The sequence below is a fragment of the Rhinolophus sinicus genome, linkage group LG12 (genome assembly GCF_036562045.2).
Source record: "Rhinolophus sinicus isolate RSC01 linkage group LG12, ASM3656204v1, whole genome shotgun sequence".
Taxonomy (NCBI): Eukaryota; Metazoa; Chordata; class Mammalia; order Chiroptera; family Rhinolophidae; genus Rhinolophus; species Rhinolophus sinicus.
Genome location: NC_133761.1, coordinates 50,163,466 through 50,182,008, shown reverse-complemented (window position 1 = coordinate 50,182,008; position 18,543 = coordinate 50,163,466). Strand labels below are relative to the sequence as shown.

Genomic DNA, 18,543 nt, shown 5'->3' with positions numbered 1-18,543 from the left:
TGGTGGTCAGGTAAACGAACACAGGTTCAGATGACATGGTTGGGTGACAAAGGGTAGCAACTGATCCAAGAACATTCTCATCTAGTTCAACTTGTGGGACTAGAGGGGTCAGTCCTACCCCATATTGGTGCATGTTTTGATTTTGCTGCTTGAACCAGCAAAGTATGTGAGTCTGGGGCTGCGTGATTGCTGCTGCTCCAGGGACAGGAAAGCTGTTCTTTGTCTGAGAAAGATGGGCACGTGGGGTATCAGTATTGTCACATTTGCCTTCATCTGGATTAATTTCCTGAACTTCATTCAATGCTAAACAGGCTATGTGTGCCCGCAGCTGAGTAGTATGAGTACACCCAACCCTTTCTTTGTACCTGAGGTTCGAAGGAAAACAAAATTAAAAATGATTATGAACTTCTAATGGGAGTAAATTAAGAAGAATGAGACTTTTTTTTTTCTCCAGTGATACATTTTACCATTTTATTTTAATAGTGTTCAGTGGAACTCTCTGCTGTGACCTCTTTTCCTTTGTAGGAGTCCACAGACCTGGGTCAGTCACTCCCTTCAGGTGGCCAGGGCTGATTGGCATTTGCTTATGACTTTGGCAGTGGTTTAACCCACCACTTCAGTGTTCTGTGAAATTTAAATTCCCATTTGTTCTCATGTTTAAAGTTTTTAAGTTTCTAATCCTATGTGCCATTTGTCTCCATTTCATTTGGGTAAAACACTTACAATGTTTTACTTTTCATTTTTTAAAATGAAAAAAAATACATGTTCTGTTTTTATTTCCTTTTCTGTTTGTGCTTTGGTTTATCGTCTCTTTGGCCTAGATTTAATGTCTTATTCCTTACTCTTTTTTGTGTTTCCATTTCATTTCCCTATGAGAACTGCAGCGTCTCTTATAAATTCATTACCCTCTTCCTCACCCTTCTCTTCCTCTGCTCTTTTCCCATTCAAACCAGGTATGGGATCTATACCACAATCTGTATTATTCATTTTGACAGGAACACATTATTTAGCTTACAAAAAGTGTGTATCATTTCATTGAAACCTCATCATAAGCTACTCAATTTATCCTTTCAAATTTGGTAAGGAGATTTGGGATAGGAAGTGAAAAGATCTGCAAACTGAAAGCATTTGAAATCTGGTTATGTATATCAGAAGCTATCATCTTTAGAACTCTAGGTTTAAAAAAAAATTCTTCTGAGAGAAATTTCCAGTGACTTATTGAATATCAAGACTTCACTAACTAGAAAATTGTTTTTTGGCTTGATACCCATTCAGTAACTTTATTTCATACTAATTGGCAGATATTTATTTATTTATTTATTTATTTATTGTATAATTGCGATATAACATATTAGTTTAACATGTACAACATAATGATTCAATATTTGTATACATTGTAGAATGATCACCACTGTAAGTCTAGTTAATATTCATCACCATACATAATTACAAAAATGTTTTTTTCTGTTTTTGATGACTTAATATTTCAGCAACTTTGAAATGTGCAATACAGTATTATTAACTATAGTCACTATGCTGTACATTACGTCCCCTGATTGTTTATTTTGTAACTGGAAGTTTGTGCATTTGACCCCTTCGTCCATTTCACCCAACTTCCACTCCTTCCCTGAGCAACCACCAATCTGTCTTCTATATCTATGAGCTTGGTTTTTTGTTTGTTACGTGTTTTAGGTTCCCCACGTAAGTGAGATTATACGATGTTTGTCTTTCTCTGTCTGACTTACTTCACTCAGCATAATGCTCTAAGGTGTATCATGTGGCAAATGGCAATATTTCATTCCTTTTTATAGCTGAGTAGTGTTCCATTGTATGTATACACCACATCTTTTTTATCCATTCATCCATTGATGGACACTTAGGTTGTTTCCATATCTTGGCTATTATAAATAATGCTACAGTGAACACAGGGTTGTATATGTCTTTTCGAATTAATGCTTTTATTTTTTCAGATACCCAGAAGTGGAATTACTGGATTATATGGTTGTTCTATTTTTAATTTTTTGAGGCTCCTCCAAACTGTTCTCCGTGGTGGCCACACTAATTTATACTCCCACCAACAGTGCACAAGGGTTCCCTTTTCTCCACATCCTCGCCAGCACTTGTTATTTCTTGTGTTTTTGATAATAGCCATTCTAACAACTGTGAGGTGTATCTCGTGGTTTTGATTTGTATTTCTCTGATGATTAGTGATGCTGAGTATCTTTATGTGCCTTTTGGCCATTTGTTTGTCTTTTTTGGGAAAATGTCTATTCAGATCATCTCCCCCTTTTTTGGTCAGATTGTTTGTTTTTTGCTCTTGAGTTGTATAAGTTTTTTATTTTTGGATATTAACTCCTTATCAGATACGTGATTTGCAGAATTTTTTTTTTCCATTCAATAGTTTGCTTATTTATTTTGTTGAAGATTTCCTTTCCTGTGTGGAAGCTTTTTTAGTTTGATGGTCTTGCTTGTTTATTTTTGCTTTCGTTGCCTGTGCTTTTGGAGGCCGATCCAAAGAAAAGCATCACCAAGACTGATGTCAAGGAGCTTAACCGCATATGTTTTCTCCTAGGAGTTTTATGGTTTTAGGTCTTACACTCAAATTTAGTCCATTTTTAGTTAATTTTTGTGTATAGTGTAATCTTTTGTGTGTGGCTGTCCAGTTTTCCCAATAGCATTTTGCTACTTTTCTTTTTTTGTGTGTGCTATTTTTATTTTTTTAAAGACAAGGAAAAATTATAATGTAGCATGGGATCCAATGAGGAAAAATAATTGTGATTGCTAGTAAAATGATTGAGCACCATTTGTTTTTGCATATATGAAATAAGCACATACACATTATAATGTATAAAAATAGGATGAGTGGTACATTGTATATGTGTGAATATTTTTGTGTGGCATACACATGTATACATGAAGAATCAATGTGTTTGCTTTTGTTTGGCTTCCTAAACAGATACATGATGAGCCTTGGTTTATTATATACCTATCTATAAATTTTATATCCTAATCATTTTAGGGTTATAGTGTTACTTATATTATTGTTTTATGTATAATTTTTGTGCTAGCATAAAATAGTGATCTTAAACTTTCTTGCTTAACTAAAATTGCAAATCTGAGGTGTTTTTTCTGATTGATTTTAGATCCCAGTTATCAAAGCTTTTGGCATCTTGAAGCGAGCAGCTGCTGAAGTAAACCAGGATTATGGTCTCGATCCAAAGATTGCTAATGCAATAATGAAGGCAGCAGATGAGGTAGGAGGAGGTGATAAGTGTGTTTACTTAATGTCATCAGCCCCATGTCATCCACCTGATGATAAGCGCTGGCAGGAGGAAGGGACACCATGAATTCTTGAGTTAATAAATTAAAAGGTAGGGTGGCAGCGTTATTGTTTGGGAAGGGTATTAATATGGTACTTAACATATTGTGGCAAAATTTGTGGATGATCTTATTTTTGATTCTCTTCGCTTTTATACAGTTTAAAGAAAACTTTTTGAAGAGAGACTGTTTAAATTTATATATTTGATTTATTTTGTGTATAAATGATTCATTTAAAAACTAGTTGGTTATTTCATAATAGATTGGAGAATGTAATTTCACTAATGCACTAATAACAATCTAAAAGAGGAATTCAGATATAACAGTATAGAAAGTCTATACAAAATGTTGTTCATTGCAGCACTATAATAACAAATTAGGCAGTATCCAACCATAGCACTTGCTTATATGTTATATTATGATGCCATAGAAATTAGTTTTTTAAAGAATGTCATAGAACAAGCTTACCATGTAAGAAGTAGGGTGGGGGAAAGGTAGCAACATATATGTGTTTTATGATCCTAATTTTGTTTAGGAAAAAAATGAACAGAAAATGTGTCTTTTTATATTTCCATTGCTTGGCATAGAGACTGGAAGGAGATGCCAAAATGCTGGTAGTCATTATTTCTGAGGGACGGAACTGTGATGACTATACTTTACTTAGTTCTCAAAAATTTCTACACTGATCACCTATGTTTATATAACTAGGAAAAAAGTTTGACTTCAAAGTGAACCAGTTGTTTAAGGCCATAGATTTCTAAAGTGCATGCTGATTTTTTTATAGCTGAAATCATTCCAGAAGATGAAGTTAAGCACACACTCTTTTAGATAGTTGACAATCCAAAACTAACACATTAACTGAAAGTATAAAAATATGACAAAAATAGGAACAAATCTGGACTGTGTTTGTCTCTGCCTGGCAGTCGCTCTTTATTGGACATGTGTGCGGCGAAGTAGCGATTAGTGTACTCACACTTTCAAGTCAGCAGTTCGTTATCATGCTGACTCCAGCTATAACATCTGGTGGACGTTCCTGCTGAACAATAGTAAATGTATCTAAAGACTAAACAGTTTGCCAGCCTTAACAGGTGCCCTATCTGGATGATATTAGAGGAGGCAGTTGGAGAAACAGAACAAAGGTGGCTTTGATTCCGTTTCCATTTGTGAATCAGTGACATTGTTATGCCACACACAATGATCTTTCCCTTTTTAATGTAGCGGGTGGAATGAGCGATGCGGCAGAAGCTTAGACTTGCTGGATGGACAACCACAAACTGTGTGGCACCATCACTGTCATTTAGCATATGAGAAAAGTGCACATCTTTAAAACAGTACTATAAATGAGGCCAGCTCGATCGGAGTTGATTAAAATAGCTAAAAGAAAATATTCTTATTTTAAAATTTTCCTTTTTTTAACATTTTGTTCTGCAGGTAGCTGAAGGTAAATTAAACGATCATTTCCCTCTTGTGGTGTGGCAGACTGGATCGGGAACCCAGACGAATATGAATGTAAATGAAGTCATTAGCAATAGAGCAATTGAAATGCTAGGAGGTGAACTTGGTAGCAAGAAACCTGTGCATCCCAACGATCATGTTAATAAAAGCCAGGTCAGTATTTTATCTCCACTTTTTTTTGTTGTAAATTGAAAAGAACACCTGAGATTTCTCTTGTCAAACAGGTGTTAGCTTTTTGGCAAGGAGTGTTCATTCTGCTTATATTCCTTAATGGAAAGGACTTATATGTTCTTCTCATATCTTTCAGGAGTCTTGCTTGGGTCTAATGTCTTAAACTTCATATCACTTTTAGGGAAAAAAATCACTTTTAGCACACCTGAACTTAGTACATATGTATATTTTTATTGTTTTATTTTTTTTAACTCTTGGTTTTTAAATAGTTTAAATTTCTTAAAGAATTGCAAGGATACTTTAAAGAGTTCCTGTCCATCCTCCACCCAGCTTCCCTTAATCTTAAACATTTTATGTAACTCTGGGACATTTATCACACTAAGAAATTGACATTGGTACAATATTCATAACTAAATAGACTTTACTAGGATTTCTCTAGTTTTCTACCAAAGTCCTTTTCTCTTCCAGGATCCAGTCGAGACTTCACATTGCATTTAGTCATATCCCTTTAGTCTCCTCCAGTTTGAGACAGTCTGTCTTTTGTCACTTTTGAAGGTAGTGGTCAGGTATTTTGTAGAATGTCCCTCAGTTTGGGTTTGTCTGATTCTTCCTCATGATTAGACTGAAAGTATGGAGTTTTGAGATGACGATTAGAGAAGTGAAGAGCTCTTCTCATTGCATCACATCACGGGTACGTGATTACAACATACGAGTAACTACCAGTACTGGTGACGTTAACTTTAGTCACGTGGTGAAGACGGTGTCTGCCAGGTCTCTCCACCTCCCATTCTCTGTTAGAAGTGAGTCACCAAGACCTGCCTGTACGCCAGGCTCTACACTTAAGCGTCACTTCCTACAGGGAGGAATGTCAAGAAACTTTTGGACATGTGTTAAAATCACCACAGAATTAATAGATAACTTTGAGGTTATACAAATGTCCTCTTTCTCCTTAAACTTTTACCCATGAATTTTAGCATTCGTCAGTGGATCTTGCCTATAAGCAATTCCAATTGTGTTGTAGTAGTGATTTCCTAATTCTCTCATTTCTCCTACATTAATTAAATATTTTCTATAAAGGAGATTTGTCCTCTCCCAACATTTATTCATTCAAGCATTTATATCAGTATGGATTCATGAATATTTTATTCTTGGGATTATAATCCAATACTTTTGTTATTTATGTTGCTGCTCAGAGTTTTCCAGTTTGGGGCGCTCTCTCTTTTGGCTCCTGTGTACTGTGGACATGCTACCATCCTTTTAAAAAAAAGAAAAACAATGTATTTACTTTCTTACACTACATGATACTCCAGGCTCATCGTGTTGTATTTTCTCTGCCCTTGACCCCATAATCACCCATTTTTCCAAGGAACTCTTAGAGAATCTTATTAGAAAAATGACATTTAGAAACTAAGATCGGGGTACTAAGTGTAATTTAATATATTTTTAAGTATTAAGGAGGTTTTTTCCCACATAAATTCGTTGTGTGAAGGATTTTTCAAACCCAATGAGCGCTTTTAAAAATGAATTTATCTTTTATACCTACTGAAATCTGTTCAGAGTAATTCAGTGTATGTGGTCAGGTGGAGGAATGAGGTGTATTTATAGATGAAACAAGATTGACTATATGCTGACAATTATTTGAATTTAGGTGAAAGGTAGGCAAATGTTCATTGTATCATTCATCCTACTTTTGTAAGCAGTTTGCCATTTTTCATAATGAAAAGTTGGAAAAACAAATAATGAATATGTGTTTTTAAATAACATTATAATTTAAAAGTACAGAGTTACAACTGGAGTGTAGACTACCTGGTGAGGTCCCAGTTCTGCTAGCCCTGAATATTTTGGCAATTCATATAATTTCTTTGACAGCTTGGTTTTCCTATTTTGAAAGTGGTGACTTACCTCATAGAATTTTCCTCAAGTTTAATAAATCAAGAAATGTTTATGAAAGACTATGCACTGTATAACTGTAAGATGTTTTATTGTTATCCTTACAGGCACTGTTAATTGTACTTCTCTATTTCTTGCTGGATATAGTAATATATATTCGTTGTAGGTGGCATATATATAATATAGTCCTAAGTACATTCCGTAAAGGAAACCAGGTTGCTCTTTCTTTGATGCTAAGTGACCTGTGACTTGCCACACACAAATGTAATTGAGAACTAACCATGCTGATTTGTAAGTAGTCATTTAGTGAGATTTTTAGCTGAGACGTTTCAAGTTTGGTTTTTGTTGCCTCTGATTTAACATTTTATATTTCTTTTGAAAAATTTCCGACAGAGCTCAAATGATACTTTCCCAACCGCAATGCACATTGCCGCTGCCCTGGAAGTTCACAAAGTACTGCTACCTGGACTCCAGAAGCTCCATGATGCTCTCGAGGCAAAATCCAGGGAGTTTGCCCAGATCATCAAAATCGGGCGCACTCACACACAGGACGCTGTGCCACTCACTCTTGGGCAGGTATAGGCGTGGGGTCGGATTTGCCTCAGTCAGGGGCTGGGACAAATGGCCAGTGGATCACCTGCTAAATCATACTAGTTTAAAAGGCCAAGTTTATCCCAGTTAAGTTCAGTGACAGATTGTTCTGCAATAACCAGCCAGTGGTTTGTATTGACATCACGTAGGGAAAGGTCAGAGCATGAGTCTGTGAGCCACAATCCAATCAGCCTGCTCAGGGTCAGGTCTTTGCTTTGCTCCGTACCAGCTGTTGGACCTTAGGAAAACTATTTAGCCTTTCTGTGCCTCAGTTTTCTGAGCTCTCAAATGAGGAACATAATACCTCTTTCATAGGATAGTAGTGAGGTTCAAATAAGGGGATGAATGTAGAGTGCCTGGAACTCCACCTGACACATGGAAGCACATACTGGTGTTAGCTGTCCTCACCATCATCACCGTCATCATCATCTCTTACTCTAAATTAGGAGGTGCTTCAAACATTAATTTGAAAGTGCTTAAACGAAGCGTATCTTACTCTTTAAAGTTGTTTTGGCCACATATGAAAGAGGTGTTACTGTCTTCATAATACCAGAAAGTATTTTAATGTGTTATCAGTCCTTAAAGAATGTCTAATAGTGTGTATCACAGAGGAAAGGTAATGAAATACAAGGAACAGTTTTTGTCTTAGTAAGCTCACTCCAGTTTGAGAGCTAGGACACAGACAAATTATATATCAAGACGTGGTTATATATGCCAAGTATGAATGATAGTTACCAAATGATAGTTTTGTAGTAATTGAGGTGAAGATGAGAGTCTAGCTAATTCTGATTTACTGCCATTTGTAGTCTTGTTCAAATGATAGCAAACACTGAAGAGCTTGATTTAGTTTAATTTTATCACAGAAGGAATGAAGAAAACTTGAAATGATTAAGTGAAATACAGATAATCTGACTAAATTGAGCCCACTAAATTAGGTTACCTCTTTACATTGTGTCTTATTTCTCTTTGTGTCATTGGTTCTTAGTAACATGCATAATTTCTAAGGTGGTGCAGTATATGTCTTTGAAACTGTTCGGTATCCTTCTGGCTTCTAATTATTTTCCTTTTTTTGTGTGTCACACGTTGGAAAACCGCTATGCTGAAGTCCATTTGGGCCATGACTCTGCCTCCTATGTGAAATCATCATTCTTCCTATTATAACAAAAAGTGATGTTTTTCAGTTTGACTTTATCTTATCAGGAACATTTATATTTGTTTTTATTAGAATTGTCTTTTGAGTTTGTGCAGTTTTTTCCCCCAATGAAAATACACTTATTGAGTGAATCCAGCTAGTATATGTATCAGATGGGTCAGGTCTACCTGAAAGAAGTTGTGTCTTCTAAAATGTTTTCTTTAGAGCAGTATCAAATCCTAATAAGTAATAAAAAATATTCATAGATTTTCAGTGTTTTGAGACAGGAAAAAAGATAGATTGAGTGTAACCACATATCCTGGTCTGCTTAGTTGAGTTTCAGTTTATGTCTTTTGTCCCTGCATAATTCTTAATAGATTATGCCCTTGCTATGTTCAAAACACAATAAATTCTGTGGTTACCTTGTTTAAAGTATGTCATTTTGGGAACCAGTGTGACATTAACAGCAGAATTACAGTGTATCTTGAAGCTGTTGTCTTATTCTACCCCGGTAGCTTCTTGTGCTGTTCAGTGAGTCATTTAGCTTCTTGAATCCCTATAAAATATCCTGAGATTCCCTATCAGGATTTTAAACTGAAATTGGAGAATATGTCTATGTTTGCATTTTTCTTGAGAGGATTCAGGTTTTTTTCTTTCCCAAAGTTGTCTGGGATACACCAAAAAATAAGAAATAACTTGCAAATAAACCAGTAAGTTAATGTAGTAAAGTCATTCTTTTTTGAAGTTTATTTCCTATGTTGTTTTTCTTTGCTTTCTATTAAAAGACTAGATTATAAACAAGCCTGCATGTTATCATCAGTGGCATCGTCCTACCTCATAGGTTTATAAAAACTCATTCTTTCCTACACTTTGCTCATCATATGAACTAAAATAGTGTGAATACCACATGAGTAACTTATAATTTAGTGCCTGAAATGTATTTTAGGAAAACTTCTACTTAATGCAGTTGGAGTAACTTGTAAGTCATTAGTAAATTATATATTCTCACTTTAATTTCTTTCTCTTTTCAGGAATTTAGTGGTTATGTTCAACAACTGAAATATGCAATGACGAGAATAAAAGCTGCCATGCCAAGAATCTATGAGCTGGCAGCTGGAGGCACTGCTGTCGGAACTGGCTTAAATACTAGAATTGGCTTTGCAGAAAAGGTTGCTGCAAAGGTGGCTACACTCACAGGTCAGTGATAATATGAATTATTATTCATTTTTATCAGTTTATATATTTTCTGGATGTTTCTGCTTTAAATTTTTGCAAATTTAAAGTTACAAATAATATTTTCCCATCAAACATGTTTTATTTTAGGAGTGTTTTTTCTACTTCATGCCATTGTGGTTAGAAAAGATACTTGGTATGATTTCAGTCTTCTTGAGTTTGCTAAGACTTGTTTTGTTGCCTTAAAATAGGGTCTATCAGAAAATATTGCATGTTTACTTGAAAAGAATGTGTATTCTGCTGTTGTTGGATAGAATGTTCTGTATATGTCTGTTAGAGCTATTTGCTCTGCAGTGTTGTTCAAATCTACTGTTCCCTTGTTGATTCTGTCTGGATAATCCATCCATTGTTGAGAGTGGGATATTAAAGTCCTGAAGTATTATAGTAGTGCTGTTTATTTATCTTTTTAGATGTGTTAGATTTTGCTTTATATATTTTGGTACTCCAATGTTGTGTGCATAAGTATTTACAATTGTTATATCTTCTTGATGTATTGGTGCCTATATCATTATATAATGACCTTCTTTGTCTTTTTTTTTCTTAAAATCTATTTTGTCTGATTTAAGTATTGCTTCTTTTGCTTTTTTTCTGATTGTCATTTGAATGAAATGTCTTTTTACATCTCTTCACTCTCAGCCTATTGTGTGTCTTTAAGTCTAAAGTGAGTCTCTTGTAGATACCGTGTTTCCCAGAAAATGAGACCTACCCGGACAATCAGCTCTACTGCGTCTTTTGGAGCAAAAATTAACATGAGACCTGGTATTATATTATATTATATTATATTATATTATATTATATTATATTATATTATATTACATTATATTAGACCCAGTCTTATATTATAGTAAAATAAGACCAAGACATATTAATTTTTGCTCCAAAAGATACATTAGAGCTGATTGCCAGCTAGGTCTTATTCTCGGGGTAACATGGTAGCATATTATTGGATCTTGTTTTTTTTTTTTGTTTTTTTTAAATCCATTCATCCATTCTGTCTTTAATTGGAGAATTTAATCCATTTACATTTAAAATAATTGTTATAGGTAAGGACTTTATTGTTAATTTTCTGGTTATTTTGTAGATCCATTGTTCCTTACCCTGTTGTCTTTTTTTAATGTTTTGATATCTTTTGTTATCAGTAGCTTTGACTTCTTTATCATGTTCTTTTGTATAATTATTACAGGATTTTTGCTTGTAGTTACCATGAAGCTTACATAAAATATCTTAAACTTATAACACCTCATTTTAAACTGGTAACAACTTAACTTCAATAGAATTTGTAAGCTTTACACTTTTACTTCTCCACCCCCTAACATTTTTATGTTATTTTGTTAAAATTTACATTTTTTAAATATTGTGTAACTAATAACAGAGTATTCTAATTATGCTTATTTTTAAGCACAGTTCATAGATCTCCATTTCTTTATGGTCAGTAATTGGAGCTTTATTAGTTTCCTTTGGCTGTGTCATATTTACCTGATTTTTCATGAATCTTGATTCCTTTCACTGGTATCTGTTCATGGTTTTCCATGCATTTTTAAAAATTACGTTGACATTCAATATTATATTAGTTTCATATGCACAGCTTAGTGCTTAGACATTTATGTAATTTATGAAGTGATTCTCCCTGATAATTCTAGTACCCATTTGGCACCATACATAGTTATTACAATATTATTGACTATATTCCCTATGCTGTACTTTACATCCCCTTGACTATTTTGTAAATACCAATTTGTACTTCCTAATCCCTTCATTTTTCTCACCCAACACCCCAACCCCACTCCCATCTGGCAACCATCAGTTTGTTCTCTGTATCTAAGATTCTGTTTCTCTTTTGTTTGTTCATTTATTTTGTTCTTTAGATAACATATATAAATGAGATCATATGGTATTTGTCTTTCTCTGTCTGACTCATTTTACTTAGCATAATACCCTCTAGGCCCATCCATGTTGTCGCAAATGGTAAGATTTCATTTTTTTAATGTCCAAGTAATATTCTATTGTACATATGTACCACATCTTTATCTAATCATCTATTGATGGGCAGTTTTATGTTGTTTCCACATCTTGGCTATTGTACATAATGCTGCAGTGAACATAAGAATGCATATATCTTTTGGATTAGTGTTTTGGATTTCTTCAGATAAGTAACCAGTAGTTCTATTTTTAAATTTTTGAGTAACTTCCATACTGTTTTCCATAGTAGCTGCACCAATTTGTAATCCCGCCAACAGTGCACCAGAGTTCCCTTTTCTCCACATCCTCACCAATGCTTGTTGTTGGTTGACTTATTGATGATGGCCATTCTGACAGGTGTAAGGTGATATCTCATTGTGGTTTTGGTTTGCATTTCTCTGATGATTAGTGACCTTGAGCATCTTATCATATGTCTGTTGACCATCTCTATGTCCTCTTTGGTGAAATGTCTATTCAGGTCCTCTGCCCATTTTTCAATTGGATTGTTTGGGTTTTTTTGATGTTGAGTTGTATAAATTTTGGATATTAACCCCTTATCAGATGTATCATTGGCGAATATCTTCTCCCATTCAGTAAGTTGTCCTTTAGATTTGTTGATGGTTTCCTTTGCTGAGCAAAAATGTTTCAGTTTGATGTAGTCCCATCATTTTCTTTTTTCTTTTTTTTCTATTACCCACAGAGGTAAATCAGAAAAAAATATTACTAAGAGCAGTGTCAGAGAGTTTACTGCCTATGTTATCATCTAGGAGTTTTGTGGTTTCTGGTCTTATATTTTCTTTAATCCATTTTGAGTTTATTCTTGTATATGGTATAAGACTGTGGTCTGGTTTCGTTTTTTTTGTATGTGCCTGTCCAATTTTCCCAGCACCATTTATTGAAGAAACAGTCTTTACCCCATTGTTTATTCTTGCCTCCTTTGTCATAACTTAATTGACCATAGGGGTGTGGGTTTATTTCTGGGCTTTCTGTCCCGTTCCATTTATCTATGTATCTGTTTTTAAACCAGTACCATGTTGTTTTGATTACTGTAGCCTTGTAGTATAGTTTGGTATCAGGTCGTGTGATATCTCAGTTTTGTTCTTCTTTCTCAAGATTGCTGTGGTTATTCAGAGTCTTTTGTGGTTCCAAATACATTTTAGGATTTTGTTCTAGTTCTGTGAAAAAGGCCATTGGTATTTTGATAGGAATTACATTGAGACTGTGGATTACTTTGGGTAGTATAGCCATTTTAACAGTGTAAATAATTCCTATCCATGAGCATGTTATATGATTCCATTTATTTGCATCTTCTTCAGTTTCTTCAATGTCTTATAATTTTCTGAGTACAGGTCTTTTACTACCTTGGCTAATTTATTCCTATATATTTTTTTCCATACAATTGTAAATAGGATTGTTCTTTTAATTTCTCTTTCTGATAGTTTATTATTGGTGTATAAAAATGCAACTAATTTCTGAATATTAATTTTCTATCCTGCTGCTATACTGAATTCATTTATCAGTTGTAATAGTTTTTTGTTGCAGTCTTATAATTCTCTGTGTATAGTATCGTGTTATCTGCAAATAATGATGGTTTTACTTCTTCCTTTCCAGTTTGGATGCCTTTTATTTCTTTTTCTTATCTGATTGCTGTGTCTAGGACTTCTACTAATATGTTGAATAAAAGTGATGAAAGTGTACATCCTTGTCCTGTTCCATCTTAAGCAAAACACTTTTAGCTTTTCCTTGTTAAGTATGACATTAGCTGTGGGTTTGTTGCATATGGCCTTTATTATACTGAGATATGTTCCCTCTATCACCACTTTTCTGAGAATTTTTATCATAAATGGATGCTGGATTTTGTCAAACACTTTTCTGCATCTATTGATATGATCATATGGTTTATATCCTTCATTTTGTTTATGTGCTATATTATGTTAATTGATCTATGGATATGGAACCAATCTTGCATCCCAGGAATAAATCTTACTTGATCAGGGCATATGATCTTTTTAACATATTGTTGAGTTTGGCTTGCTAACATTTTGTTGAGGATTTTTGCATCTATGTTCATTAAAGCTATTGGTCTTTAATTTTTTTTTTTTAAAATAGTGTCTTTGTCTGGTTTTTGAGTCAGGGTAATGCTGGCCTTGTAAAATGAACTGGGGAACCTTCCCACCTTTTGCATTTTTTGGAATAGTTTGAGAGGAAAGGTGTTAATTCCTGTTTGATGTTTGGTGAAATTCACCTGTGAAGCCAGCCAATCCAGCACTTTTGTTTGCTGGGAGCTTTTTGATTACTGATTCAAAATTTGTTGGTACTAATCAGTATGTTCATATTTTCTGTTTCTTCTTGACTCTGTCTTGGAAGATTGTATGGTTCTAGGAATTTATCCATTTCTTTCATATTGCCCAATTTGTTGGCATATAATTGTTGGAATTATTTTCTTATGATCCTTTGTATTTCTCTAGTGTCAGTTGTCACTTATCCACTTTCATTTCTGATTTTATTTATTTGGGTTCTCTTTTTTCTTGCTGAGTTTGGTTAAAGTTTTATCAATTTCATATTTTCAAAGAAACAGCTCCTGGTTTCATTGATCTTTTGTATTTTTTTAGACTCTATTTTATTTATTTCCTCTCTGATTTTGATTATTTTCTTCCTTCTGCTCACTTTGGGCTTGGTTTGTTGTTCTTCTTATAGTTCCTTTAGCTATAAGGATAGATGGTTTATTTGAGATTTTTCTTGTTTCTTGTGGTGTTAGGCCTATATTGTTATGAATTTTCCACTTAGGACTACTTTTGCTGTGTACCATAGATTTCGACTTGGATATGTTTTCATTTTTATTTGTTTCAAGGTGTCTTTTTTCTTTGATCTCATTGTCAGCCCATTCATTGTTTAGTAGCATGTTATTTAACCTCCATATGTTTGTGTGTTTTTCAGTTTTGTCCTTGTATTTGATCTCTAGTTTCATACCATTGTCACAGGAGAAGATGCTTGGTATGATTTCAGTCTTTTTATATTTATTGAGACTTGTTTTGTGGCCTGACATATGGTCTGCCCAGGAAAATATGCCATGTGCCTTTGAAAAGTAGGTGTATTCTGTTGCTTTGGGGTGAAGTGTTCTAAAAATATCAATTAAATCCTCTTTTCTACTGTGTCATTTGAGACCTCTGTTTGCTTGTTGATTTTTGTCTGGAAGGTCTATCCATTGATATCAATGGGGTGTTAAAGTCCCCTGCTATGACTATTATGTTCAGACTCTTTCTTTACATCCATCAATATTAGTTTTGAGTGCATAACTTTTGTCTGATATAAGTATTGCTACTCTAGCTTTTTAAAACATTTCTATTTGCATGAAATATCTTTTCCTATCCCTTTACTTTCAGTCTGTGTGTGTCTTTCAATCTGAAGTGTGTCTCTTGTAGACAGCATATGTATGAGTCTTGGTTTTTTTATCCATTCAGCTATTCTTATGTCTTTTGATTGGAGCATTTAATCCATTTTTATATTTTCCCCCCTTGCTTCCACCTCACCCCCACCCACTCCAGTTCAAGCCATTGTTTCTCAGTCTAATTGTGTAGGACACAGCTCCTGGCCCATACTGGTATTATGAGTCTTGCGCTCCCCCCTGGCTGAGGCAGTTGGTCACAAGTCGTGGGTCGGCTGCTCACAGCAGCTCACCGTAGCACTCACCGGCTGCCGGCCACTCATGCTGGCCATCGGCCACTCGTGGCAGTAGTCAGTAGCCCATGGCAGCACACAGCAGCTCATGCTGGCTGCGGGCCACTGACACTGGCTGCTGGCCACTCACGCTGGCTGCTGGCCACTCACCCTGGCCACTGGCCGCTCATGGCGGCACACAGCAGCCTGCAGCAGCACACAGCGGCCCACGGCAGCTCACACCAACCTCCGGCTGCTCACAGCAGCCCAGCTCCAGGGCGAGCTGTTGTTCACAATCTTAGCTGTAGAGGGCGCAGCTCAGTGGCCCATGTGGGAATCAAACCGTTGACCTGGACGTTAGGAGCATGGCGCTCCAATCACCTGAACCACCCGGCCAGCCCTCCATTTGTATTTTTAGTGATTATCAATAGGTACATAGTTATTGCCATTTTGTTATTCATATTTCTGTCCTCCCCACCCCCCCACCCTCCTTTTTCTTCTTAAAGAAGTCCCTTTAACATTCCTTGTAATACTGGTTTGGTGGTGATAAACTCCTTTAGCTTTTTGTGGTCTGGGAAGCTCTTTATTTGTCCTTGGATTCTAAATGATAGCTTACTGGGTAGAGGAATCTTGGTTGTAGGTCCTGACTTTTCCTCACTTTGAATATTTCATGCCTGTCCCTTGTAGCCTGCAAAGTTTCTGTTGTGAAACCAGCTGACAGTTTATGGGAGCTCCTTTGTAGGTAAGGAACTGCTTTTCTCTTGCTGCTTTTAAGATTCTCTCTTTGTTTTTAACCTTTGACATTTTAATTTTGATGTGTCTTGGTGTGGGCCTGCTTGGGTTCATCTTGTTTGGGACTGTCTCTGCTTCCTGAGCTTGTATGTCTACATCCTTCACTAGGGTAAGGAAGTTTTCTGTCATTATTTTTTCAAATTGTTTCTGAATTCCTTGCTCTCTCTTCTCCTCCGGTACCCCAATGATGGGAATGTTGCTACACTTGATGTTATCTCAGAGGTGCCTTAAACTATCCCTATTTTAAAAAATTCTTTCTGCTGTTCCGATTGGGTGTTATTTGCTACCTTTTCTTCAGAATTTCAGGTGTGAACTCAGCCTGCCAAGATCCATGCTGATTGTTGGAAGCCCTTCCCCCCTTCTGCATCACAGATTCCCAGTGGTTGAGCTCCACAGATTCCTCTGCAATCTGCATGGTGGGGCTCCCGCAGAGTGACCCACATGCTTGGGAGGAGGGGCTGGTTGTCCTGTCTGGGTTCTCTTTTCCCGCTGGAAGAACTGGGTGCTCAGGGGAGATCTCACCATGTGGGGAAGATCTCACTATCCAGGGGAAGGGACAGTGTGGCCAATGTGTAGCTACTTGTCTTACCTTTCTAGTGCGGTCTGTCTTGGTCTTCAACCTTCCCCAAGTACTATGATTCTCTTGGTGGTGTCTTGATTTTGAATAGTTGTCAATCCCCCTCTTGTGAGGGGGAGCTAAGTTGGGAATAGCCTATGTCACCATCATGGTGACGTCACTCTCTCTAGCATGCAGTTAAAATCGATCCATGCTAGTGGTGTTACTATCTATTGGTATTTAATTATTTCTCTTTAAAACTGTTTTGAATACTTATTTTCAAAATAGTCAAAACCAACACATGGTTTAGAAAATTCATTTGAATGATAAATATGTTGTAAATATTGACGGACTTAATTTCTTTTTTTTCTATGGCATGCTGTGATATTTCTATGAATTAATGACCTTTTTGAATCCTGTCTTTCCTTTAGTAGAGTCCTATACTCTCGATGATGATAACAATTGTTAGACCCAAGTTATCATGTCCAGAAAACTTACTAAGATGCAGATGTTACCAGAGGATTAGCGTAGAGATAATTATACAATGCTCATTATTGCTTACTCAGAGAGATTTGCTTTTTAATCAAGAAGAATGGTATTATAGGGTTTAGAATATGTAGATCTTTAAAATTTTGAACATAGGAGAGATTGACTGAGATTGTCTAACGCATTTTGGCTCCCTAATCTCTCAGAGGATTTTGTGGGCCCTTGGAGAGAGGAAAGAATAGAATGGCGATGTGGGGGTAGAATTGTATTAGGAAAGGAGTTTGGAATAAAGCAGAGTGAATTTTACCTACTTTTCATCTTTACTCAAGAGTAGGCATCATACACATGTTTGCAGTAGGATAGTGTGTTTTTCTTTCGATGTATTTACAGTACTTGATTTTTCATCCTAAGTGTGCTAGTATTACCAGATTCTTTCTACTTCTTCAGGACTTTTTAAAGAAATGTAGACAAAGGTTTTGTCTTAAACAATTTTTTTCTGAAGTAAAATTTTTATTGTTCTATTTCTGGTTTTCATATACTGCACTTTCTGTTTAACTTGCTGATATTAGAAAATCATTTAATTTTACCTGTTGACTTATACAGGTTATTATTTTTTTTCTTCAGGCTTGCCTTTTGTTACAGCTCCAAATAAATTTGAAGCTCTGGCTGCTCATGACGCTTTGGTAGAGCTCAGTGGAGCCATGAACACTACCGCTTGCAGTCTGATGAAGATCGCAAATGATATTCGTTTTCTGGGTTCTGGTCCTCGCTCTGGTCTGGGGGAACTGATTTTACCTGAAAATGAACCAGGAAGCAGTATCATGCCAGGTAATCACATAGCTGGTAAATGTTGGAGCTGGGACTCGACTAGAACCCAGGGACTCGTATCTACAGAGCGTGTCTCCGTTTTGGGATCCCATGATCCCAAAGATGGGTGGAGACATGTGCGGCACACTAGTTTCAGAAGGTCTTTTTGGGTCCACTTTGATCACGACTTCAGAGAACATCACCCAACAATATAGGAAAAAAAGAATTTTTATGAGTAGCATGCATTTTGATTCCCACATTGGAAAATGTATAATAGGTCTGTCTTTCCCAATCTGCAGCCAAGAGAGTTCTAGAACAGGCTATTAAAGTGATCAGCATGGACTGAATACAAATAAATTCTACTAAACGCTTCTTATTTAATTTTTGGCTTTGGGGAAGTGACACAGACGTTGGATGTCTGGATTCTAGCAAGTCATTTGACAGACGCACATGATGTTCATTGAACCCAGTGAAGTGTGGGCAGTACTGTGAGATG

At 35.8% G+C, this 18,543-nt stretch overlaps 1 protein-coding gene across 1 annotated transcript in view; it reads left to right on the top strand.

Moving 5' to 3' along the window:
* FH (fumarate hydratase) overlaps positions 1-18,543 on the top strand; it is a 31,182-nt gene that overhangs the window by 6,624 nt on the left and 6,015 nt on the right. The window contains exons 3-7 of the mRNA XM_019746844.2: positions 3,144-3,254; positions 4,750-4,926; positions 7,228-7,410; positions 9,589-9,754; positions 17,865-18,068. Coding sequence (XP_019602403.1) covers positions 3,144-3,254; positions 4,750-4,926; positions 7,228-7,410; positions 9,589-9,754; positions 17,865-18,068 — 841 coding nt within the window. The remainder of the gene's footprint in view (positions 1-3,143; positions 3,255-4,749; positions 4,927-7,227; positions 7,411-9,588; positions 9,755-17,864; positions 18,069-18,543) is intronic.